A 26,548-nucleotide genomic window follows, 5' to 3' on the forward strand; every position below is an offset into this window, starting at 1 on the left:
GTTAAAATTTGCATGTTCAATATCACTTCTGTGTTAACCGTATCTCATAATAACAGTTACCTTCATCATACTACCCGATTGTCCTACACTAACTATGTATATTGGATGACCTAATCTTCATTTATTCTACCTATTGCTCGCATTTGATGTTGTCCACACTTTGATTCACTCCTATGTCAAACGTGAAATGAACCGGGCCGAGAGGAATCAATCCAATTTGAACTCCCTGGCAAACGACGGCCAAGCCTCCGGTTTAATATGCAACTAAGCTAGATTAACGTTAAAAACCTGACCTTTCCTCCCCCCACCGTAAGAGTTTGGAAGTATGGGCCGGTAATAAATATACCTTATGGTGGCCCGGCTGAACTCGAAGCTTATCACCATATAACACTTAAGTTATCGTTGGGGAGGGGGGAAGGGAGAGCGAGAGAGAGAGAGAGAGCGAGCGAGAGAGAGAGAGAGCGAGCGAGAGCGAGAGAGAGAGAGGTTGTAACACTTTAGCTGGGCCCCCCCCCGCCCAGCGGAGGTTGGTAACAAAAGGAACCGACGTCATGAAGACGCGCCGTCTCTTTAAACCGTACACCACGTGGTTACACTCAAGACTCGCGGAAGAAGCAAACTTTTCGCCATTTGACCCAGATTATTGGTCAAACGCCTTCATGGATCTCAATAAGAATATTGAGATTGCGGCAAATTTGCTTCCACGGCGGGTTAGCGCACTCACACCAGTTGGGTTAAAACTGCGCAAGTGTACCTCTACGGCTGCGTTGTATACTAATCAAAATTGCACATTAGACTTAATTATCTAGTTTTTTGTTGGTCAACATCAAATCGATACATTAAAACTAGGCAGAACAAAGGGTCATCCAAACCTACAACAATTATGCACATCTGGGTATTAAATATATGGTGATATTCTATAAACAAAACAAAAACTGAACCTAAAAGAAAAATTCAGAAGTTATCGGATGAAACAAATGTTATTGTAATTGAACTACAGCAGTTGAGCTAACTCCCGCCTTGTGCACCGGTTAAAACCATGTGCATAATTTATTAATTAAACATATTATTTTAGCAGTTGAACCCTGTGTCTATTTGAACCATCCTGGTTCTCTAATATCATTGTGCATGACACAACCCGTGTCTATTGCACTCCTGTTTTGATACACAAAACGCATGAAAACAGACAGAAGGGCCCAGCAACCTTGAAAAACATAATGTCTGAGTGTTAGGCATTCGTTACTGCATATACTGCTATTTCCTGAAGAGAGAGAGAGAGAATATTAAGATCAATGCACACAAACACAGGTTGCAAAGGCTAAATTTACATCCTGGTTCCAACACATGGCTAGGTGTGAGGGTTTGAGGGTTTGAGGGGGCAAGGGGCAATGTAACTAACAATAGAGAGGCGAGTCGCCTTCTCTAAGCAATATGAATAAGGAAGGGTAGGGGAAGAGAACGTTTGCAGGGACAAAGGGTGGGGAGGGGGGGATCTGACGATCGGACTTGGGACAAAGGGTGGGGGGGGGGGGGTCTGACTACCGGACCTGGAAGACTGGGACAAAGGGTGGGGGGGGGGGGGTTACACGTGTGTAGGGGGCCTGGAGGGTCTTTTACCTTTAATAATTCATCGTCTTTAGTAACAAAATATCAACAGACTTGAATGTAAAATGAAACATGCAGTCTAGGGTGGCATTTAGCGGATCGGCAGATAAGATAGTATGCACTCCGAACGTCCGCTATGGTGCTACTGCTTAGGAACACAGATCGTGCCGGCCTCAGCGGAGAAGTGAAAGATAACTCTCGTTAATATACTATTTTGGCCCGATCTATACAGAGACCGATAGTGGAGGGCTTCACCTCTCAACCAGTACCAAGAATGATCGTTAACGACGAGTACTAAAAACAACTCAAGTGTGAAGAAAGGGGGAGGTTGGGCGTTCAGTGTTCCTTGCAACCGTTGATCTACACGTGTTGTTATGCAGCACGACCGGACGGTGGCTAAAACAAACTTACACCTAAATGTTCTTATAACCAATCCTATTTCAGATTAAATCTTTAAGACAAACAGTTCTACTTACCTCAGACGTGCGGGCCTGTTGAAGTTGTTTTAGCGTCGCGCCGGGACGGGACTTTCTTCCAAACGTCGGTGGTCACCATCTGTTGCATATTCTCGAAGAAAGTTGTCCAATCCCAGGTTGCTTTGAACTCACTTCATTTATTATAAAGTCGTCGGCATGTTTCGGCATGGTAAGTGAAGCTATACGGAGGGAATTGTATCTAACACGTGGAGAGATAATAACTCTGGCTACTATGGGCCACGGGCAGAGGCCCGTGACCCTTCGCGGGTGTCGCTGAAAATCTCTGGGGCGTTCACTCGACGTCCTCCGTACAGGACGTCAAGTGGGTGTGGCCTATGCAGTGGGCGTGGCCGGGGTGACGTTATGGCTTCGGCTTCTTCACTTAATTAAAGGTGAAGAGGGAGCAGCCTTCAATAACGTCATGCTCCCCTTGTGGCTATGTGAGGGTAACGCAGCTTATATGTTTGGTCCTACTTCCTAGTGGACAAGTGAGGGAAGCTTAGATTCTTAAAATACCTAACAGTTGTGAGTCACATGAGTCATGTTGGTGGTCTTCCCTGAAGACTCTCGGTGGAGACGGACGCTGACCACCACGGGGGACTGCAGTTTGACGTCTCCGCCGATGACCTCCTGCAGGGGGAGTCAGAGAGCCAGGTGGGTCTTTGGGCTTTCACCTGAGGCCAAACAATTCTGCTACACAGTTTACTTTTTGATCATCATATCATCCTGTTATCCAATCCCCATTGCCCTCCCCAGATGTGTGTGCGGGACTTTGAGGTGGGCCAGATGCTGGTGCTGAGGAACCCCCTGGAGACGCCCCTGTCTTTCAGGCTGGGGACGCAGCCTCCCTTCTCCATCCTCCACCCTCAGCCCCGCCCTCGCACCAGCAGCTCCAGCAACCCCCCCAACAGTGACGGGTCGCCCCTGCTGCTGCAGCCGCAGCAGAATCTGAAGGTGAGAGGTCCAGCCCCATCCAGAGGGGGATGGCCCCCAGGGGGTCTACGTCCAGGCCTTCCAGGCCTGGGGGTATCAACCGGGAACCTCAGACAAAGGGTCCATCCAGCCCTGGGTTATAGCGTGCAGCAGTGTTGTTCCGAAAGTAAAAATCCCATTCATTTTCATCAGAGATGTTGGTTAAAGCCATAATGTCGTAACCATCATGATGATGCGTACCACGCACCGTTATATTGGGAATTGATGGTATTTGCTTCTGTAGATCCCAAAAAAAGATGTTGCCCACTTGAACGAGGCAACATCTAGTTTTTTTTAAAAACACGTCTTTGATTGGTGGAGCTCGCTGTTACCAGGAAACGTTTACTGCACCTGCGAAAGTGATCGACTGCTACTGCTACCAGAGAATGTCTAATAGGAAGGAATAAGAGTCCGTAGACGGGCTGTGCTGCTGCTGAACAACCATGATTACCAGAGCAACCATGATTTATATCACTGGAAAGTTTGAGTTGTGGTTAGAGCTGTAGAGGAAATGTGCTCTACATGTTGAAAAATTTGTTGACATAGAATATATGTTAAAAATAAAAGTACAAATATATGATATAGCACTAGCAGTGCTTTTAAGTAATTTGGGTAGCATAAAAGCAAAGGAATACATAATGTTGAATGAATACATAATTGAAATACAACACTGAATTCACATGTATTACAAACGAGTAACGTTACGTGGTAACCGCAGCCAGCAACGAAGGTACGTGCCATGTCGATGACAACGCAATGGACTATATTAAACACTATAAATACACACATATAAACAAACACACACAGAATATATGACGCAACTTGTATTAACAATATAAACAATATAATCATGACAAAGGTTATAAGATGCAAGAAACGCGTTTAAGGATTGGGTTATAACCATTGCGGAAAGGCTTGTACAAGTTGTACCTTTTCCTTTTCTTCCCTTTTCCAAATTATTTTTTGCCCAGAATCAAACGTTTTCTGGTAACGACTACCTTGACGAATGATTGGCTTGGTTTCAGGCTTAACACTCTTTATGTAAGGATTTTACGAAAAGTGGACGTTGAAAATGAATGGGAAATTGACTTCCGGAAACAGAGCTGTTAAAAAAGCGGGCGGTCACTGTTACGCTCTATTTGTCATTCCCTCCCTCTCAACCTTCATGTCCATGAAGGTTAAAAAAAAAAAAGAAGCAGATTAAAAGAGCCGCTAAAATATCTATCTCCCCAGTAGGCTGTTCTATCATTACACATCTGGGAGGACCCACCGCCACGAGGGGTTAGAAGTGGCTGGTCAACATACAGCTGTGGGTAACACGTGGGTTTAGGTTCCATGGTCAGGATCTCTGATCAATCCTCGCTACTCCTCCGTATTCAAGATGCTTTGCTTGTGATTGGCAGGTAATGGTGTCCTTTCACTGCTCGCTGGCCCTATTGGAGCAGTCCCATCTGAAGGAAGTCCCGCCCACATCTGTCTCACTTGTCTCACCTGTCTCACCTATCCGCCGTGGCAGTGAGAAGAGGACCCTGATTTTCCGGCAAAAACTCCATATTCAATACAGCAACAACAGCCTCCAGGTGAACAGACACTCCATGGTCGCCATGGTGATTAATATGCACATCAAAGATGTTTTAAATGGATCAATACACATGCTGAAGTGTTATAAACACATATACGTGATATTAGTCTACTTCCCAAATCTGATTTGAGCCGGTTGAGATGGTGCTGCCTGAACAACGATGTAGGCCCATGCCTCCGTGAACCTATGGGGTCCTGGAAGGGCCCAGCTCCAAAAGGGCTTTGGTTCCCTCAAACACAATCTGCCATGATGTTCTGGTCGTTTATGGAGCCAATTTCCTGCCATAATTCAAACCTGAAAAAAAAAGTTTCAAAGGCTTGTAAGTCTGGGTTTGAAAACTCAACACCTTGTAAAAAAGGTTTTGCAACACTGAAAAAAGAGATTATAACCTGAAAAAAATCAAACAAAAATTCAAACATCTGTAAACATGATTTTGTGTTCTATTTTATCTTCTTCATCATTTTCACCAACACACTTTCAAAGTTCAAACAATTTCACCAGCGCATTTGCAGAGTTTCAAATCTGGCACTGTTCTAACAGTGTATTTCATTGTTTCCCGGTTTTTAAACCTTGTAAATGGGATTCTGCAGTGTTCATACATTGAGAAATAAGTTTTGAAAGGTTGAATATTTAGTTTTAAAAACTTGTAAAGGTGTACGTTTACGCCATTGCAACGTCTTTTTTCAGAAATGGCTTTTCAGCAATGACTTTTAAGAGATTTTACCACACAGGCGCAAGCTTTGAGTCACGTGAATATTGGCAGCGTTCTGTTGCGTTTTTTTTTTTTATAATTCTTTATTTCAGACCCAGGAGGATCCATATCAACACAAACAAAATAACCAAATAACCAAATACAGAGTATAAAAATACACAAATTCACAATATTCAGTGCCGAGCATACAGACATGATCGCCAATGGTTCCACAGTCTGGAAGAAAATCTAACCGAACTGCATAGAAGGTTGGCCAAAACTGCAATTAAGTTATTTTCGGACTCAGATGCCCTACACATAAATCCATACATCAGGCCACGTAACACAGCAGAGCAGGTAGGGACCCCAACACTTACAAACATTTGGCTTGCGCTGGAGCTTCTTGGAGCTCTCAGCAGTAGCCTCATGCTATCATTATAGGCCACTGTAAGCTTTCTAACGCTGCCTTGTTTATAACGACACCACAGGTGGGCAGTATACAGCGGCGTACAATACGCTCGAAAGAGTGATATTTTAACAGGTACAGAGCACATACTAAACCTACGGCAGAGCATGTTTGCTTGTGCATACAGCTTCCGACGCTGCCTATAGATATCCTTGTCATCAGACAGGTCATTTGACATAATATGGCCCAAGTATGTAATTTCACTGCACACTGAGTGCAGTGCCAGACATATAGAAGTCAGGGAAGGTTGACTGTCTGTCTCCTCTGCTTCCGACAATCATGATCTTACTCTTTTTTGCGTTGTATTTTATGTCAAAATCATCACCATACTGTGTGCATACTCTCAGAAGCTGTTATAGACCAGCACTATATGGACTAAAGATGACCAGATCATCTGCGTACATAAGGTGGTTAATGAGTGCGTCCCCAATCCTACAGCCTGTACCAGATGCATTTAAAATCAAAGACAAGTCATTCATATACATATTAAAAAGAAAAGGAGACAAAATTCCGCCCCTGGCGAACACCATTGGTAACATGGAAGGGATCAGATGTTACCCTCCCCCATCTCACCCTCATTGCCTGATGTGAGCACCAATAGACCAAGGTTCTAATTAAAAAACCAGGGACCCCACTTTTAGACAATTTTAAAAACGTCAGCTCTCGGCTGACGTACATTCCAATCACATGTGCTGTTCACCGGGCTGTGCGTGATTGACAGTGCTCTGCCGATGAAAAGAATGTGATTGGAATGTACGTCAGTACATTCCAAGGGGTCAGACAACTATCATGCCGTCGCAGTCCACCGCCCAGACTCCCCCATCCGCCAACACCCGCATGGGGATAAGGGAGGGACGAAGGATGTACACGTGCCGTTCACCGGGCTGTGCGTGATTGACAGTGCTCTGCCGATGACAAGAATGTGATTGGAATATACGTCAGCCGAGAGCAACCAATAGGTTTAAAGCTAAATGGTCCCGCCCCCGGGAACGTTTTTTTTTTCTTCAGACTTGACTGTCAGGAGTTTCAAAACATATGCGCTACAGAACAGTGCCAATATTCACGTGACTTGCGCCTGTGTGGTCAAATCTCTGAAAAGTCAGTTCTGAAAAAATACGTTGCAATGTGGTAAACTAACACCTTTACAAGTTTTTAAAACTAAATATACAACCTTTCAAAACTTATTTCTCAATGTATGAACACCTGTTTGCAGAATCCCATTTACAAGGTTTCAAAACCGGGAAACAATGAAATACACTGTTAGAACAGTGCCAGATTTGAAACTCTGCAAATGCGCTGGTGAAATTGTTTGAACTTTGAAAATGTGTTGGTGAAAATGATGAAAAAGATAAAATAGAACACAAAATCAAGTTTACAGACGTTTGAATTTTTTCAGGTTATAATCTATTTTTTCAGTGTTGCAAAACCTTTTTTTACAAGGTGTTGAAGCCTTGACTTACAAGCCTTTGAAACTTTTTTTTTCAGGTTTGAATTATGGCAGGAAACTGGCTCCATAGTCGTTGGGCTTCTGTCCAGATTCCAGCCCTTAAAAGACTACTGACCTATACACCTGTAGGTTTCTTATTCCAAATGGCCCAGAGTTCAAACATGTCTCCCGTTTGAAAGGATCATGATCAGAAGATCAGGTCAGATGACGGGACATGGTAACGTGAGGTTTGTGTCTCGGCTGCAGGTGGTTCCTCTGTGTGCCCGCCTGGCCGTATCGGGGCTCCGTCTGTCGAGGGACTCAGTGGACTTTGGCATGTGCTACGTGGGCCGGACCCAGCTGGCCCACGTCACCCTGCTCAGCCATGGCACCTGCACTTACTGGAGGGCCAGCCTCGGTAAGCCCCGTCTGGACCGGGGGCCTTAGTGAAGCCTCTCGCTGTGTACTACCACGGCTGAGCGTTCTAGCGCCGATTGGCTGCCGTGCATCACCCAAATGTGTGCTACATACTGGTGGTGGTTAGTGAGGTCCCCCCCCCCCCCCCCCTTCACTGTAGGCGTCTTTGAGTGTCTAGAAAAGCGCTAAATAAATTCAATGAATTATTATTATTATTAAAGGTGGTCTTTCTGTGTGTGCATGTGTGTTCAGAGTCAAGCGAGGCGGACTCCCATGCCTTCAGCGTGACCCCTGAGAGTGGGGTCCTCAGGGGCCCGGACCCCGCCCTCACCAGGGGCCAGCAGCATCTGGAGGTCTGCTTCACTGCCAGGTAGGGCACCTTCACACCTCAACGCGCTCCCAGCAGGTTCCTGACAGAGGGACGGAAGCAGCCTAGAAGGGCCGCCACACAGGAAGTGGACGAGGGGTCTCCGCAGCCAACAGAAGGATTGTTGATACGGTGGTTGTTCTCTAATGTTCTCTAGTGAGGCGAGGGAGTTCAGAGCCACGCTGACCATCCACGGCGCTCTGATCCAGCCCAGCCTGAAGCTTCGTCTGTGGGGCCGCGGAGGCTACGATGAGGCCCTGGGCTCCAGCCTGGGGTCCTACTGACCACACGTCTCCCTGTAAACGCTCTTTATACCCACACCTCTGCTTTATTGATGTGCCTCATTTCCCAGTGAAAATATTTTTTAGAGCAGTAAAGAATAAAGTTGTTATAAAAAGTTCAACATTAATCAGTGACTCTTTATTATTCTTCATTCTGTTTATTTTCTGAACATTAAAAACAAATAAATCAGTGATCATTATTAAAATTCAACACCTGTGCTTGGTCCCGTCATCCCTATTCATATTAATTACACACTTCTCCTTGCGCTGGATTAAACATTAGTTGCAACACCTTAACTAATTAAGGTTAATACATCATGTACAGTGAACCATGTGGCAGGATTGGTGTGTCATGTAAAGAAATGGATGCACCTGAGATTAAATCAATCATTTCAAAGATTAGAGTTCTTCTGATTGACCAAAGGGCAGTTTGTGAGGCGTTCACAAACACCATTAAATCATCGCTCCTTAGACTCAGTATGACTCAGTATGGTTGGGTGGAGAGATCATAGTTTACTTTTCTCAGGACTTCCTCTAGGGCCCAGGATACTCAAAGACTGCTGCAGCTCCCATCCCGGTCCCAATGCACATGGAGACCACACCATACCCCCTGTGGAAAGAGACAGATCAGACAGAGACCACACTGTACCCCCTGTAGACAGACACGGGGATCAGACAGAGCAGACTGTGACCACACCATACCCCTAGTGGACAGACACAGGGATCAGACAGAGACCACACCGTATCCCCAGTGGACAGACACGGGGATCAGACAGAGAGCAGACAGAGACCACATCATACCCCCAGTGGACAGACATGGAGATCAAACAGGGACCAGACCGTGACCACATCATACCCCCAGTGGACAGACATGGAGATCAGACAGAGAGCAGACAGTGACCACATCATACCCCCAGTGGACAGACATGGAGATCAAACAGAGACCAGACTCTCAGCTTTTGTTCCATTAGGACTGCTGGAACATTACTGGCACTGGGACTTTGGTCATGGTTCGGTTTACCATAAACCCAAATGATATGTAGAGCCTCTGGAGTAAGACCGGTGATACTGTAGAATAGGTGCTTTGTTGTGGACTACAGGTGCTTTGGCGACCCACGGTTGACTAGGCGTGTGGAGGTGCCAGCGAGCAGCCTCACCTCCTCCCCATGCGTTGGAGCTCGTGCAGCAGGGTGACCGCCATGCGGGCGCCGGTGCAGCCCAGGGGGTGGCCCAGGGCGATGGCTCCGCCGTTCGGGTTCACCCGGTCCAGCGGGAGGCCCAGCTTCTCTACACAGTACACCGCCTACCAACACATACCGTATTAAATAGAATACAACACGTTGTCCTTTTAGGCTCGTTGCTACAGAGCCTAAGAGTTAATTAAAAAGTAATGTGGTATATTTCACCTGGCTTGCAAAAGCTTCATTTATTTCAAAGACATCAATATCAGCAACAATCAGTCCTATGGACGGAAAAAACATCATGTTAGGTCCATCCTTTACTATTTTTTACAAAGATAATTCTCAAAGACAGGCAATAATTATTTAAAATTGCATGGGCAAAAGTTCCCTCTGAGTGTATTTGTATTCCATAATTTATATTGTGAACTGGCTCTGGGAATTACACCTTTTTGTGCAGTGGGAATCTACTAGCACACAGGGTACGTCTGCATAACCCATAACTCCATGAGTATGGACATGGTGCAACGCCTCGCTTAACTGACGCTACCACACTGAAGTAGCAAACATGTTAAGATCATCTAAGGACTTTATAAACCCCAGCAGCTAGAGACCAGCTTCTTTCCTCCTCATGTCCATGAACAGACCCTCCCCACCCTCCTGTACCAAGGACATGTCTACTGAGGCATCCTGTAAGAAGGAAATGGCTACAGTGAACCCTTCACCCCCCTGTAAGAAGGACATGGCTACAGTGAAACCTTCACCCTTCTGTAAGAAGGACATGGCTACAGTGAACCCTTCACCCTCCTGTAAGAAGGACATGGCTACAGTGAATCCTTCACCCTCCTGTAAGAAGGACATGGCTACAGTGAACCCTTCACCCTCCTGTAAGAAGGACATGGCTACAGTGAACCCTTCACCCTCCTGTAAGAAGGACATGGCTACAGTGAACCCTTCACCCTCCTGTAAGAAGGACATGGCTACATTTGACTCTGAACCCTTCCACCATCAGTCATTAAAAGAAGAGCAGTCTGGTCAAAATAGGACACAAGCAGGACCCAGTACCTAGGAATTGGGCGCACACACACACACACACACACACACACACACACACACACACACACACACACACACACACACACACACACACACACACACACACACACACACACACACACACACCAGCCTGCTCCAGCGCTGCAGGGATGGCGTAGGCGGGGCCGATGCCCATCATGTCGGGGGGGACCCCCACCACGGCGCTGGCCCTCAGGACCCCTAGGACGGGCAGACCCAGGGCCTCCACGGCGGAGCGGCGGCCCAGCAGCAGGGCGGCCGCCCCGTCACTCACCTGGCTGGAGTTACCTGGAGGAGGAGGTGGGGATGATGATACTGCTCAACAATAAGGGTTAGCACCAACCTCTACCGTGAAGGACCTGAGGTTATTAAGGTCAGCTTAACTAGAGTTAAGTATTGCTCTAGTCATCACAATCACATTAAGACATAAAGAAACGTTAAAAGGCTTAAATCAAGTGAAAGGATTTGAACAAAACTTCAAGTCTAAATGGAGTAAACAATGTACAAATGCAAATGTAAATGGTTGGAAACAAATAAATAAATAAAGCTGAATGAAAAGCACTAAGCATTGCTAAAAATGCATAAATGTAAAATGAATTGAACTGAAGAATCTGAAAGGTCAAATGTATCCCCCTGCAGTGTGTGTGTGTGTGTGTGTGTGTGTGTGTGTGTGTGTGTGTGTGTGTGTGTGTGTGTGTGTGTGTGTGTGTGTGTGTGTGTGTGTGTGTAAAAGAATAGCAAGCCGGTGCGTGATTAAAAGTAGCCCAATAGAGCGGGAAAACCGCCCAATCTGGCAACACTGCTGAACGTCCTCACGCTCCAGCGTAAACGTAAATCAATGAGACCAACTGAAAACGAAGCCGGTATGAAACTAAAACTGATTCTGAATAAAGTTTAAATGATATCGATATATCTGGACATTATTGAAGATACATGTGTGTAGATTTGTTAAATGGTTTGAACGAAGGTAAACGGTTGAAAATCGATAGTTAGTTAAGTCTAAAACAGTTGAGCAGATAGGAGGATGGCTCTGCTGTCCTTCCATTGACTCCAATGTTAAAGAAAAATATACTATTTTAAAAGTAGAATTTCTTAAAAGTATAAAATATAAAAAAAAATCTGAAAATAAGCTCACGATTCAAAGCTATTCTGAACATTTTTAAATTTGAATGGCGTCTCTAGATGAAAAATTGAGAAAGGAAATAAGTCTCAATTTGTAGATAATAATAAAGAGGAAAGAAAGAAAGAATAAAACTTATGAAGAACAATATTTGAGTGCTGCATGGAGCACTCACCAAATTATGCATTAATGAGTGTTAAACTGTCATGAGTTATGCATAAAGAAAGACGCTGCTGTACTAGTAGACAGTGAGCGCTGAAGCCATCATGAAACGGAGGGCGGAGCAGAGGGATGGAGCAGAGAGCGGAGCAGAGGGCGGAGCCAGGAGAGGGGAGCCAGGAGGGGTAGAGCAGAGGGCAGAGCAGATAGCGGAGCCAGGAGGGTGGAGCAGAGAGGGGGGGGCAGAGGGTGGATCCAGGCCTACCGGCGGTGGTGCTGCCGTCCGCCCTGAAGGCGGCCCGGAGCTTCCCGAGCCCCTCCAGCGTGGTGGAGGGCCGCACGCCCTCGTCCTTCAGCACCGTCACCGTGCTCTCCGTCCCCTCGGCATCTGTCACCCTGGTGACCACTGGGACGATCTCCGCCTCGAATCGGCCGCTCCGCTGGGCCCGGTCGGCCCTGAGGGCGGAGGAGGGCGGAGGTCAGAAGACCTGGAGCCTCCAGGAGAGGCAGGTGGAGGAGCAGCAGGTGCAGTAGTAGGTGTGTTGGTGTAGTAGTAGGTATAGCAGGTGAGGTAGGTGTAGTAGCAGGGGTAGGAGCAGCTGTAGTAATAGGTGAAGCAGGTGTAGTAGTAGGTGTAGCAGCAGGTGTGGCAGGTGTAGTTGCAGGTGTAGAAGTCGGTGTAGCAGGTATAGCAGCAGGAGCAGCAGGAGTAGCAGGTGTAGCAGTAGGTGAAGTAGCAGGTTTAGCAGAAGGTGTAGCAAGTGTAGCAGCATGTAAAGTAGTAGGTGTAGCAGGTATAGCAGGTGTAGTCATTGTTGTAGCAGGTGTAGGAGCAGGCGTAGTAGCAGGTGTAGTAGCAGATGTAGTAGCAGGTGTAGTAGCAGGTGTAGCAGATGTAGTAGCAGGTGTATAAGGTGTGGTAGCAGATATAGGAGCACGTGTAGTAGCACGTGTAGGAGCAGGTGTGGCAGCAGGTGTGGCAGCAGGTGTAGCAGCAGGTGTAGGAGCAGGTGCCGGTGTAGGAATAGTAGCAGGTGTAGGAGTAGAGCAGGGGTCTGAGTAGGTGTAGCAGTAGGTGTAGAAGGTATGGTAGTAGGTGTAGGAGTAGGAGTAGTAGCAGGTGTAGTAGCAGTAGGTGTAGCAGTAGGTGCAGCAGTAGGTGTAGCAGTAGGTGCAGTAGTAGGTGTAGCAGTAGGTGGAGAAGGCTGTCTGATTTGTTACTTCTGATGTGAGCTCACTGCGAAGGCATCCTGCTTCTCCCTGGAGATCCCAAATCTCTCAGCTACATTCTCTGAGGTGATACTGCAACGAACACACACACACACACACACACACACACACACACACACACACACACACACACACACACACACACACACACACACACACACACACACACACACACACACACACACACACACACACACTTTGTGTTTCCAAACCGTTCGGACCAGTATGCTGATGGCCCAGTCTTATTTGTTGTTTGGGTCACTATCGTTTCAGTCATCTTATAAAATACACATTTTATAAATGAGAACTTAAAAGGATGATTAAAAAATACCCAAATACAAATACAAATACAGCCCATCAAAGATGAGGGTGTATGTTCAGGTGGTCCTTAATAATACATTTCATACCAGCGGTCCTGAACACATTGATTGTTATGACACCACGATGGAGTGGTGGTTAACATATGAGCCTCACCCCATGGGAACCACGCAGGCCCTGGCCTTCTCGAAGTCCACCAGCCTGGGGCTCAGGTCCCCGGGGTTCCCCATCTCCTGGAGCGACATGCTCTCCACGCTGCAGGACAACACATGGTTAGGAAGTCTACAGCCACACCTGGCCTACAGGCTTGAGTGGTCCCATCTCCTTACCCGCACGCAAGGCCCAGGTCAATGGAGCCACTCTTAATCGCTCCTGGAGACAGAATAAAAGGTAGTGTCTATCATGTCGTATACATCAGTAACAATAAGCAGCTATTAAGAGATTAGATGGATAACCTGCTATGTTGAACAGGGCTTGTAGGCCAGAAGAACACTGTCTGTTGACCGTGTACACAGGCACCGTCTCTGGAAACTCACTGCAGCAGATACACCAAAACAATGATCAGTTGAACTCAGTGGACCCTGGAGCAGGATGTGCTGTTTGTACTCTTTGGGGTTCACCATAATAACCCTAGTCATGTCACCTGAGAAAGTGTGCTATTCTGGCCATCACAGCCCCTGCTCCGGGCTGGAGCACATTGCCTGCCAGTGTAAGACACACAGTGATGTTGGTGAGTGTTAGAAGACATCGTGGGCTATGCCTCCTTATGACTCTAATATATATGATAACTTAATTTACCTACACAGACGTCCCCGAGTCGGTCAGGGGACAGCCCCATGTCCGTCATCACGGCCTTCATCACTGCGCTGAGGAGTTCATCAGGTGTGGTGTCCTGAGGTAGAGGGGTAACTCACACTACATCATAGTGTCCTGAGGGGAACGCACCTCAAACTATATCATAGTGTACTGAGGGGAACGCACCTCAAACTACATCATAGTATCCTGAGGGGAACGCACCTCAAACTATATCATAGTGTACTGAGGGGAACTCACCTCAAACGATATCGTCCTGAGGGGAACGCACCTCAAACTATATCATAGTGTACTGAGGTGAACGCACCTCAAACTACATCATAGTATCCTGAGGGGAACGCGCCTCAAACTATATCATATTGTACTGAGGGGAACGCACCTCAACCTATACCATGGTACTTAACATAGTGGTATACCTACTACATGCACAAACGCATTACGAGGCACCTGGTTGTAGTTTTCAAAACATAAACATAACAGACAAACCGATTGGATTATCATGCAAGCTGTGCAACACAATTTCAAAGGGCCTTAGGGAAACGTTTGCGCAGACGACGCTGTTTGAATGAGGCTTAAAGGACCAAACCTTGAATAAACCCCGTTTCGCCTTCCCGATGGCCGTCCTGCGTCCATGCACTACCACCACGTCCTCCGGCCCGGAGACTGCAGCTCTGGCACGACAGTGGTTTATATTACATTTTCTGTTCCCACCTTGAGGAGGGTAAGATGAAAGATGGCCAGATATGACTTTAACTCTGTGCATGGTGAAGGTGTCGGGCGAATACGCAAATACGCAGGAAAGCAGAATGCAGGACTGATGAATCAAAGTGCGTCCTGATACAATAACTTCATGTGTCGTTGAACTTCTGTACTGTTCCTTGTTGTGAAATTAACGCAAATAGTTAAGGCAAGTACCGAGGGACAAAGTTCAAGGGTGAGAATCATGCATGTACCTACAAAGAATTGTGCGTTTTTTATCTAAAGAATATTATTAATGTTATTCACAACTATACCCTTAGCATCGTGAGGTACGAAACTAATTTAAAAAGCATATCAGAATAAGCATAGACTGAGTGCAATATATCAAATGACTCTCTGTGTTTATTGTCGGCTGAAGATAAAATATCCTGTAATGGCAGATATCCCCAGCAAGGGAGCAGCAGACCCCATCTTTACAAAGCGTTCTGCATGGTGCAGATGTCCCCAGCCGGGGGCAGCAGAGCCCACCTTTATACAGTGCTTTACCCAGCAGGGGGCAGCAGACCCCACCTTTACGCAGTGCTATGCAGGGCGCAGTGACGGCGTCACCGCTTCCTGAGTGTCACGTTGCTGCTGACGTCAGAAGCTCCACGGAAAACCTCGGAGGTCTCGACTGTAGGGAGAAGAGACGGACGCTGACGGGAGAGGAAAACTTTATTCTAAACACGTTGTCTGCAATCAATAGTGACTGATGAACACGCCGGACCCTGTGGATTATGTGCACACTGAGTGGAGTAAATCATCTGATGAGTTATGAGTGCAAGTTCTGAAGAATTTGTAGGCCTATGTTGCAATTTATGCGCTCCATAACTGAGCGTATTTTCCGGATATTGTAGGCTACTGTTTCGAGAATATTTTTTCCCCTTGCATTTATCGGGTCTTCAACAGAATCAACGGCTCCTTTTCGATAATTTCGGGATTTTCTCAGTAGAAAAACGAACTATCCCTCAACTCACGTTTGTTAAAGAAAATGAAGAGAGGAATAACCTGGTAAGTGTGTATTTCATGATCTTTAATTATTGTGATATTTAGAATAGCATTATGTTAAGGCAGTGCAAATATAAGCATTTTTTTAGTGGGACCAAAGTATTAGACTGTGTTGATGTCCTGTTCCCTAAGTTGCAGAAGGCTGCCTGCACTGAGGCTGATCAAATGGGCCTTAAAGCGCATCCTAGACCATCAACTAGGAAGAGTTGACCAGAATTCCCTTAATAAAATAGAATTTATGTTATGCATTATTGGCTACTACAATGTAATATGTAATGCTAGATGTTATAGAGCAGTTTTCTTATATATCTGTTTTCTTTATTGGTTTTTACATGGAAATTATGTTACTTTACTGAAGCGGGGGAATCCCTCCCGAGGAGGACGAGGACCCAGTGTGCATCAGAGCAGGAACACAACCGGAGATGCTTTCACAATCATTGTTGTTTTTCAGAAAAAGCATTTGTGGTTTGGTTTGTCGTCATTACTGTGTGATTTTTGTTTTGTTGAAACATCTGTTGAGCGTCTTCACTCATTGTCCTGCAGGGTTTAAAATCAAGCCTTGAAAGCAGGTCTTACTAAGCCTACCTTTTAGGCCCAACAACTCTATCATCTCAAAACACACCAGAGACACACTCCGAGCCTTTGGGAGAGCGTTTAACGAGGAGGAGTTCATCATCACCACAGGAGAACGACCCATCAGCACAAACCTGTTCCTCTGAGACGCTCTGGGGGGGCATGGGGTTGCTGGAGAGACTAGGGGGGTTGAAGTCAAAGTGTCAAAACGCTAAGCCCTGCCCCTGCATCAAAGCAGAACAGTCCAGTCTGAGGTGATACCACTGTTGGGTCTCCCAGGATATAGACCTCACCTCACTCATCTCCACACACACACACACACACACACACACACACACACACACACACACACACACACACACACACACACACACACACACACACACACACACACACACACACACACACACACACACACAGACTTCTTTCTGCACACACACGCAAGGCTTTGTGCCCACACACAAACACACACACGCAACCACACACACACACGTCTCTCTGCAGTGCTTGTGTGTTAGAGAGACGTCTCTGCTGTGTGTTGCTGGGTTGATATCTTCCCCAAATGCCGAAAATATGTCTCACTTAACAGAGCACCAGTCCCAAGGAAAACAGCTACATCTGAAGCCATTCAACACAAAACCCCTCCTCACTTTAAGACCAGCTTGGGTTTCTCTCCATATGTTTAACGTTGCCCTGACTTCACTCCGTTCATGCAGGCGAGATTTCAACAAGGTGTTACAATCTCTCTCTCTCTCTCTCTCTCTCTCTCTCTCTCTCTCTCTCTCTCTTCCCCGCCCACACATGGAAACGTGGTAGTCATGGTCATGATATAATTTGTCTTAATGTCGCTGCATGTCTACCAGCTCCACCAATAATCCTGCGGTGTCTGGATTTAGACTCAAAATAATCGTGTTCCTCCAGCCCTCCTCGCCCCTGATAAACCTCTGAGGAAATGTTTGGGAGAGAATCACCACGGCGACAGCCTTATTTAAAAAAAATGTGTGTGTGTGTCCATTCAAACTGTGTGTGTGCACTTTGTGTAGAGCTCCCTTCCTTCTGTATCTCAGAAGCGGCCCTCCACCCTCGCCAAGGAACCAGCCCACTGGCAGCATGAGGCCTGGGGGTCATAGGTGGAGTGACTCACACAGCACGGTGTGTTGTGGCGCTGGTGTTTACGTTCCTAGGCAGCGCCGGCCATAGCAGGGTGTGAGGAGTGTTCTCTCCAGATAGCAGCTCTCTGAAAGGCTGTTCCAGTCTCTTCTCTTTGACTCTGTGAGGAGAGCCGTGACCGCAGACAGAACACAACACAGGCCTGAAGCCTAACAAACCACCAGATCAGAGCAGCACAACATCCTTATTTCATCATATCTGTGTTTCCAGCCCAATAAATGAGCCTCTTCCTGGTCACCCTTTCCACCAGGCCAGGCCCCTGGGCTGACCCTTTTGAAGCCCCTCAACATAAAGCGTATTCACCTCCCCAGGGTGTCCGTCCCCAACCACATTATCACAGTAACGTCTGCAATAGTTCCCCATGTCGGCCCTCTGCTGTGAAGCCGCTTCCTTTCACTCCCACTGAAACCCCTTCAGAACCCTTCAGAACCCTTGGGTTCTCTGTACGCCCTGCGTTGTGACACCTGGCGGAGGGACGGAGGAGGGAAGTGCCTCCTCCCCAGACCCCTCCAGCTGCTCCACACGCGTCTCCCCAAAAGGGACTCTGTACCTCTGGCTATAGGGAGGAGCACGAGGGGGTCGAGGAGGAGGTGAGGGAGGAGAGGGTGGAGGAGGGGGAGGAGAAGCAGGAGGAGAGGCAGATAATTGATGCTGCTGGTCCTTGGGTCTCTGTGGCGACCACCTCTAACGACGGAGTCACCCAGAGTGTTTTGATGTTGTGCTTTGAACCGAGGACATCGTGAGATCCCGACGAGAGGCTGAATAACCCCATGAATAACCAACACTCTGATGCTTTAGGAAAACACAAAAACCTTACTTTACTTTTTAAAAATGTACTTTAAGAGTAAAGACTAAGACCTTTCAACACAATCTCTCTCTCTCTCTCTCTCTCTCTCACTCACTCACTCACTCACTCACTCACTCACTCACTCACTCACTCACTCACTCACTCACTCACTCACACTCTCTCTCTCTCTCTCTCTCTCTCTCTCTCTCTCTCTCTCTCTCTCTCTCTCTCTCTCTCGTGGTTTAACGAGAGGAAGAGAATCACTGAAGAAGAAACGCAATAATTGTCCATGCTTTAATTTGCCATTACACTTGCACTACAAATGTGCAAAGAGGGCCACGGTGAGCTGCTCCACTCCGTCCAGAGGGCTGCAGTAGCATGAGAGGAACCCTGCGGCACTAAGCTAAGCTAACGCGCAGGGGAAGCTAAACCTGGCAGCAGAATGATTTCATGAGCACGCAGAGCCCAGGTTAGGATAGAGGGAGGCTGAGCCTCACAGCAGGGGGACTACACACCTGACAGACCCAAAAAGACACCTGCCCACTGTAAAGACACGCACAAAAACACAAACACACACTCACATACAGCCTCACACACACACACACACACATGCTTATGGTGTGATCCAGAAGCCTCGGACACCAGCCTTCCGAGTTGCAAGTGCATGGGGAAATCTCCCAGCTTTCTTGCGGCATTTCACAGAGGCACGCCCCCTTTTGGTCGGACACCCTCGGAATATACCGAGTTCAGTGATGACGCAACAAAAAGTGCTGCGCCCGTAAAGAGATTTATTTTCGTTGTATTTCTTTGTACCATGTTGGTCATTTTAATTTCAATTTTAAATGCTCTTACACACTTGATTGCATTGCTACTTTATTCAAGTCACCAATTTATGCATTGCAAGGTCTTGCTGTGTGTGCAATATAATGTAAAGTTGTGTTCGAGCTGGTTTGCTAAAGAGGCTAATGTAGCTAACAATAAACAAAGACTAGCCAATTTCATGGCGAAATCACAAAGACGAACGGGAACGCCATAAGTGCTCCGAGACCGGAAATTACGTCACAACTCAGAAAGCTTGTGTCCGAGGCATCTGGATCTCACCATTGCGCGCGCACACACACACATACACATACACATACACATACTCACTCACTCACTCATACTCACGCACACTTACTCACAATCACACATGCATGCACACACTTTGAGACTCAAACCAATATACATCTCTGTGTCTGTCACCCTTATTTATCAGACTCTCACAAACACACACACACACACACACACACACACACACACACCAACCCTCTCTCCTCCACCGTATCTTTAGTAGAAGTTTGCTCATTTCCCAGCATCCCCCAGTTCCCGGACTCCAGGCTAGGGGGAAGCGGAGTGTGTATTCCTTAGTGTTTAGTCCTGGCTCCATTCAGTGGCTGCCCCCCCCCCCCGGTTGCCGGGCGACGGGGGAACCAAAGGGGGCTTCTTGAGTCCTCTGTCCAGACGGCTCTCTGGTTGATATGTCATCAGCTGGTGGCCACTGGCCAGTGATGTCAGAGGTCATGTGTCATCATACGGGCCAATTGGGTGGTTGTTTTGTTGTTGTGGGTATGAGTGTCTAAATCATTGGACAGTAATTCATGTTCCTTCACTGAGTATTTCACACTGCAGTACGTTGGGGATGTCTACAGGGACATTTCCCAGTCTGTTGTATTTGGAGCTTTGATTGGTCAGAAGGCGTCTGTGGTCTGCTGTAGTCGATCTGCCCTGATGATGATGATGATGATGATGATGGGGAGGGGATGGAAAGTCCTTGTTGTGAAATGTTCTTCCAGTGAGGGCAGCCAAGCGAAGGCTTTCTCTCTTGGTCTCTGCAGCGATGATGTCAGACATGTGGTCACAATCCTTACTTGGGCACTTCCTACTCCTCCTCCTCCTCCTCCTCCTCCTCCTCCTCCTCCTCCTCCTCCTCCTCCTCCTCCTCCTCCAGCCTGGCCCCAGAAGAAGGGGAATTACCCTGAAAGTCCCCCCCCACCCTCCTCCACCACCAGTTTCCTTAGTAAAAGACGTAATAACAAAGCAGGAAGTGTGTGTTTTGTGTGTGTGTTTGCACCTCTTGTACCCCTTGGCTCTCTCCCTCCTTCCCTCTCCCTCCGTCTCTCTCCCTCTGTCTCCTTCCCTCTCCCTCCGTCTCTCTCCCTCCCTGTCCCTCTCTCCCTCCTTCCCTCCGTCTCTCTCCATCTCTCCCTCACGTCCCTCACTCCCTCCGTCTCTCTCCCTCCGTCTATCTCCCTCCGTCGCTCTCCGTCTGTCTCCTTCCCTCTCCCGCCCGCCCCTCTCCGTCCCGCCCCTCTCCCTCCGTCCCTCTCCCTCCGTCTCTCTTCCTCCGTCCCTCTCCCTCCGTCTCTCTCGCTCCGTCTCTCTCCCTCCGTCCCTCTCCCTCCCTCCGTATCTCTCCCTCCATCTCTCTCCCTCCCGTCCCTCTCTCCCTCCGTCTCTCTCCCTCCGTCGCTCTCTCCCTCCGTCCCTCTCTCCCTCCGTCTCTCTCCCTCCCGTCCCTCTCTCCCTCCGTCTTTCTCCCTCCGTCGTTCTCCCTCCCGTCCCTCTCTCCCTCCGTCTCTCTCCCTCCGTCGTTCTCCCTCCCGTCCCTCTCTCCCTCCTTCTCTCTCCCTCCGTCCCTCTTCCTCCCTCTCTCTCCCTCCCGTCCCTCTCTCCCTCCGTCTCTCTCCCTCCGTCGCTCTCCCTCCCGTTCCTCTCTCCCTCCTTTTCTCTCCCTCTGTCCCTCTTCCTCCCTCTCTCTCCCTCCCGTCCCTCTCTCCCTCCGTCTCTCTCCCTCCTGTTCAACGTACCGCAGACATTCCCTCCTCAGTTTCCTGTTGTCCATCATCCATGCAGACCAACAAGCGGCAGGTTTTCATGAGGCTTATAGGGATTCCGTATGGAAACATGAAACAGAGTTCAGTGTTCGGTGGTGAAATCTTGAAGTGCTAGCGTTAGCATGTGTAGCTCAGATGTAGCTCGGAAGTAGCATCACCCTGAGTCTCTTTCTCCCATTGCATCCCCCCCCTCAGGGCCGGTCCTCTTATCGGCGCTCTCTTCCTCTGTGAGGAAACATCCCCACAGAGGGAGGAGATAGCAGCAGCAGCATGGTCGTTAGCAGACCCTTCCCCTGGGGGGCCTCCTCAAAGCCAGGGACGGTGGGGTGCTCTGGGCCGGCCGTCAGTGAGCGTCGGCCACCTGGCTCCACGCTCGGCCGAGGAGAGGCTAGACAGATGGGCATCTCTGGCTGCCAGACAGGCCCGGGTCTGTGGATCTGAGTGTGGGTTTCAGAGTGCGTGTGAGAGGGAGAGAGGGGTTGTGTGTATGGGAGAGAAAGGGAGAGGGTGTGTGCGTGTGTGTGTACTGGTGTGTCTGCAGGCGTGTACGTATGCACACTCTCTCAGCCAAGCACTGTGCACGGCCGTCTGCTCGGCGGTCGGCTGCTCTTGTCTTGGTTCTCTTCTTCTGTGGTGAGCGGCTCTGCCTTCGGCTCAGTCTGTCTCCCTCCTGAGCTCTATCGTCCTCATCCCTGCTCTTGCCAGTGGAAAGCCTCCAATCCAATGAACATGGATTCAATGGATTGAGGTCCGAATTAGATCCAGAGATCTATTGCAGAGTTAGCCAGACAACGCTAGCTTTGACTCCACTGTTTTAGTCCTAGTACCTGGGAAATGCACTCTAGCATCCCAGCAGAAGTGCAATAGGGCGTTCATAAAGGAGGTAACATTATGATATAAATGTTCAATAAACAAGTGTAATAAAGGGCAGGTGTGGAATACAGCAGCTACCAAAATAGCCAGTAAACACCCAGGAATGCAGAGCAGGGATCGGCGCACTGCTCGGGAATCAGAACTGTCCATGTTCATTAGGGAAGTAGATGTTATGGGTTTTAAAGAGCCCCTCTGTCCAGGGCTCGCCGTTACAGGACGGTAAGGAGCAGGGGGAGCTGGATCTACAGGTAGGCCGTCATGGGACGGTGGCGGCTCAAACGCCGACAGCCAAAGTGACAAGCTGACAGCCAAATAGAAAAGGTAATTAGTTTTCATCGGCGCAAAGAGACTTTCACAACGAGGTTGACCAGCTGCTTGCGGCTCACTGGCTTCTTACTGCTGTGTGGACATCGCTATTCACCCGTTGCTCTGGTTCGGGCACGCAGGAGGCTGTCTCTTCCTGACTTCCTCGTGCATACAGTGTTTACCTGGGGCTGTGCGCTGAGACACACACCTATTGTTCTAGTTCCTCAAGGACACACACGTGCTTATGCAATAGTCAGGGCTGATGATGTTGCCTAAGAGTGCAGCTCAGCGAAGAGGCAGGTTAGAAGTTAGGTACGTGGTTAACCATTCATGGTCGTACCTGTGCCCTTAGTAGTTCACAGGGGAACAGACATTCCTGGGATGGTTTCTGCGTGACATAGCTGTGTGACCAGTTTTGGGCGTCCATTTTGGAATAAACTGCGAGTTATGAATGGTTCTGTTTTGTGCTCTCTGTGTCTCAGGCTGAAGACTTAACCAGGAGGAGCTGAGCTCTGTGCTCCGGTCCAACAGAACCACTTCCTGATGATGACAGTAAACATGGGTAAGTAACGGGACACACGCACTCTCTCACTCACACATACTCTCTCACTCACACACAATCTCACTCTCCCACACACTCTCTCTCTCACACACACACTCTCACTCACACCACACACATTTGTGTATCTGTATATCTTCAAAGTTTTACCTCTTTGGAATACCATGTCTAACACACACACACACACACACACACACACACACACACACACACACACACACACACACACACACACACACACACACACACACACACACACACACATACACATACACATACACACACACTCACAAACATACACACTTCCTCCAGCAGGAACACTATGCAGGCACAGCTTTCAAGTGTGAGAAAAATAAATGTGTGTCAAAGAGAGGGAGGGAGAGACGGCGGGAGGGAGGGAGGGGGAGAGAGGGAGGGAGAGATAGGAAATGTGTTGATGGAGACATTAACAGTTCTAGAGTCACCAGATGGTGCGGTTTGTAGCAAGTTGTTATGTTATTTCTTAATACGTTAGTGTCTCTTGTAGGGGTCTTGTGTAATAAAGAGACTACGCTGATATTCCTGAATTAAAATCATTCAGGTCATTATGAAGCAGCTTATCTATTCACATTCATCCATTTCAACCTTGAGCACTAACACAAACACACACTAGTTTACCTACATAGTGTGTGTGTGTGTGTGTGTGTGTGTGTGTGTGTGTGTGTGTGTGTGTGTGTGTGTGTGTGTGTGTGTGTGTGTGTGTGTGTGTGTGTGTGTGTGTGTGTGTGTGTGTGTCCCTGCATGTACGTACTTCATCCTGCATGTCTTTATTGTTGTCATTTATTTACTTGAAAAACCAAAAGAAAGGAAAACGTTATTATTCATCCTGCTCCCTCATGTGGTTTCTGGTGGTTTCACTCTGGACTCCGGTTACAGATGAAGGCCTCCAGACTGGACCTGGGCAGCACAGGAATACACAAGGTACCCCCCCCCCCTCTCTCTCTCTCTCCCTCCCTCTCTCTAACTCCACTGTAAACATAGCTTGATTGACCCGATCTCATGACATAAAGGCTGTACCACTCACATGGAAATCAGGAGCAGGTTCTCTAGAGCCTCGGTTCTCAAAGTGGGGTCCCCGGACCCCCGGGGGTCCGCGGCGCGTTGCCAGGGGGTCCGTGAAGAGCTTGTTGTTGCAACATAAACATACCGGTATTTACGGAAAAAATGTTGGGCCGGTCGTCATTACTCCCGTCGGCGAAACGTTAAACCAATGAACACTCGGCTTTTACATTACGTCAAACTCCCTCAGGCTTTACCTTCACATCTCGCACCCAAATAACTAAATAAAAGCCAATTAAACAGGCGCATTGTGTTCAGCCCTCCCCCTGCTTTAATTTTCGGCCAATAGTAACTCTGTTACTATTGCGTCAACCTGTCAACGCATGCTCGAGCGCGGCAAGATTTGATTTGCAGCGCAGCACGCCCGTGCCCCCGCTGCAGGCGCGTTCACGTATTTTGCGGCGCGTCAAATGCTGCTCGAGTTGAAATATTTCAACTTTTCGGCAGCAAACGCGTGATGACGGCCAACCAGCGTTCAACAGCGTTGCCAAAGCTGTGTTTTGCGTCCCCTTCAAAGCTTCATCCATATATGCATGGCATGCCGAGCAGGCGATTTGTTACGATGGACCATTGGTAACAGTAGGTAACGTGTTTACACGGGTGAATAATTTAACTGTTTTGCACCACTTTACTATCTCTCTTGTAAACCAATCCTTGCAGACATTTGGAAATAAAAATGTCCTCTGCCGTTGTCCCATGTCCATTGTGACAACATTGGGCAATGTTGCCGTGTCATGTTTTTGCTGGTTTTGTTTGGGTTGGGTATTACATAACAAGCGTAGCAGTTAGAAACCCCTCCTCCTAAACACATCAAACAAGGGGTCTGGATAGACCTGGGGCCGCCTCAGGACCTAGGCTGACCCCCTGAAAGGTCTGGAGAGACTCAGCCTCAGGAGGACTAGATATGAGGGCCCAGGTTCTGTGGCTAGTTGTGAGGGCCCGGTTCTGTTGCTAGGTGTGAGGGCCCGGGTTCTGTTGCTAGGTATGAGGGCCCGGGTTCTGTTGCTAGGTGTGAGGGCCCGGGTTCTGTTGCTAGCAAGACAAGGCACCAGCTAAAGCAGTCAAACAAACACACACACACTCTAACCCTGAAATCGACATTGTTCAACCTGAGCTGGCACTACCTGCTTGCAAACCAGCAACTTTACACACAGCATGACGTCAGCACTCTTCACTCAGAACACTTTAGCAACGCCCGGCCCGAGCCTTTATAAACCTCAGCTAGCTGGTGGTGATTATATCAACCACAGTGTGAGCTCTTGTGGCTTTTGCTCACAAGCTTGGAGCGTGACAAGCATTGCCTTCCTCATTCCCCTGGAAACATTGGCCGCCCTGTAGCCCCGCCCAGTTTAGAGGTTGAGCTTGGTTCTGGATCTAGCACTAGTGTTGTACTTCTGCCTTTTAGGGCAAAACACGACCGCCCTCCGTCACCCCAAACACTTCTCCTTTTGCTTCTAGTTCACTCTCATGTGTGTCTCCTGGCCTCAGTGAAACGGCCTTCTCTGATTGGCCCGGCCAATCAGATGCAACGTGGAACAACGCATTGGTGACGGAGGCTTTGTGTTTTTGTTTTGACATTCACAGAAGGACTGAGAAAAGGCGGAGACAAAGGCAGTGTTACAGAGAGGTGACCTCAGTGTAGAGTAACCCTGTCCTGTCTGGGGGCTGCAAGCACATAGGACACACACACATGATAGGACACACATGCACATAAAACACACACACGTAGGACACAGAAACATAGGACACACATTCACATACGACACACACACATAGGAGAAACACAAATAGGACAAAAATGCAAATAAGACCCACGCACATGGGACACACACATAAGACACACATTCGGGCTCCCTAGGTGAGCCAGAACGAGATCTTGGCGGAAATAACCCTTATTAAACATACTTTTATGAACACGACACAAAGGTAAGGTCAGACCGGCTGGAAATCTCAACTTATCCAGACGCTGGACAGCCCTCCGGTCCTCACCTGGTCCTCCTGTCTCCCCTCTGGTCCTCACCTGGTCCTCCTGTCTCCCCTCTGGTCCTCACCTGGTCCTCCTGTCTCCCCTCTAGTCCTCACCTGGTCCTCATGTCTCCCCTCTGGTCCTCACCTGGTCCTCCTGTCTCCCGTCTGCCCTCTGGCCCCTCCCCATCTGCCCTCTGGCCCCTCCCAATCTGCCCTCTGGCCCCTCCCAATCTGCCCTCTGGCCCCTCCCCAGGAAAGATACATAGTAGGTTTTGGAAACTTTGAACATTTGGGCAAAACAAAAAGTTTCCAAAAATATAAAAACTATGATTAAAAAAAGACCTATCCTGCCGGCCTGAAGCCTGCCTTACCTTGAATGCACAAGGTGTGTCCCACAGGTGTGTTGGGCCTTGGCCAGTG

General features: G+C 48.2%; 3 protein-coding genes across 5 annotated transcripts in view; 2 read left to right on the forward strand and 1 right to left on the reverse strand.

Moving 5' to 3' along the window:
* The window catches only part of dlec1 (DLEC1 cilia and flagella associated protein), a 28,693-nt gene extending 20,291 nt beyond the window's left edge, over positions 1-8,402 (forward strand). For all 3 annotated transcript variants that reach the window (XM_030349309.1, XM_030349311.1, XM_030349310.1), the window contains exons 33-38: positions 2,645-2,735; positions 2,838-3,035; positions 4,457-4,633; positions 7,486-7,636; positions 7,888-8,005; positions 8,160-8,402. In XM_030349309.1, coding sequence (XP_030205169.1) covers positions 2,645-2,735; positions 2,838-3,035; positions 4,457-4,633; positions 7,486-7,636; positions 7,888-8,005; positions 8,160-8,286 — 862 coding nt within the window. In that variant the 3' untranslated portion in view covers positions 8,287-8,402. The remainder of the gene's footprint in view (positions 1-2,644; positions 2,736-2,837; positions 3,036-4,456; positions 4,634-7,485; positions 7,637-7,887; positions 8,006-8,159) is intronic.
* A 19-nt stretch (positions 8,403-8,421) lies between these two features.
* Positions 8,422-15,078, reverse strand: acaa1 (acetyl-CoA acyltransferase 1). Its single transcript, XM_030349312.1, has 12 exons — positions 14,762-15,078; positions 14,161-14,254; positions 14,006-14,063; positions 13,818-13,897; positions 13,692-13,734; positions 13,519-13,617; positions 13,036-13,116; positions 12,080-12,270; positions 10,644-10,823; positions 9,690-9,745; positions 9,441-9,586; positions 8,422-8,893 (listed from the first exon to the last, which is right to left on the reverse strand). Exons 1-12 carry the CDS (start codon positions 14,936-14,938, stop codon positions 8,818-8,820), a joined length of 1,281 nt encoding a protein of 426 aa, XP_030205172.1. The 5' UTR covers positions 14,939-15,078; the 3' UTR covers positions 8,422-8,817.
* A 427-nt stretch (positions 15,079-15,505) lies between these two features.
* Positions 15,506-26,548, forward strand: part of map3k22 (mitogen-activated protein kinase kinase kinase 22) — a 41,781-nt gene continuing 30,738 nt past the window's right edge. Inside the window, exons 1-3 of the mRNA XM_030349606.1 lie at positions 15,506-15,924; positions 22,986-23,065; positions 23,978-24,022. Of these exons, the coding sequence (XP_030205466.1) occupies positions 23,047-23,065; positions 23,978-24,022 (64 nt within the window). The 5' untranslated portion in view covers positions 15,506-15,924; positions 22,986-23,046. The remainder of the gene's footprint in view (positions 15,925-22,985; positions 23,066-23,977; positions 24,023-26,548) is intronic.

Source organism: Gadus morhua, chromosome 23, assembly GCF_902167405.1.
Source record: "Gadus morhua chromosome 23, gadMor3.0, whole genome shotgun sequence".
Lineage (NCBI taxonomy): Eukaryota > Metazoa > Chordata > Actinopteri > Gadiformes > Gadidae > Gadus > Gadus morhua.

Bases quoted from the DNA above. Each gene is read 5' to 3' on its own strand.
- acaa1 (XM_030349312.1), bottom strand. From the start codon at position 14,938: ATGCACAGAGTTAAAGTCATATCTGGCCATCTTTCATCTTACCCTCCT. The intron at 13,898-14,005 runs GTGACATGACTA...TATCTGCTGCAG, and splicing joins AGAATAGCACACTTTCTCAG to TGAGTTTCCAGAGACGGTGC. The intron at 9,587-9,689 runs GTGAAATATACC...ATGTGTTGGTAG, and splicing joins ATGAAGCTTTTGCAAGCCAG to GCGGTGTACTGTGTAGAGAA.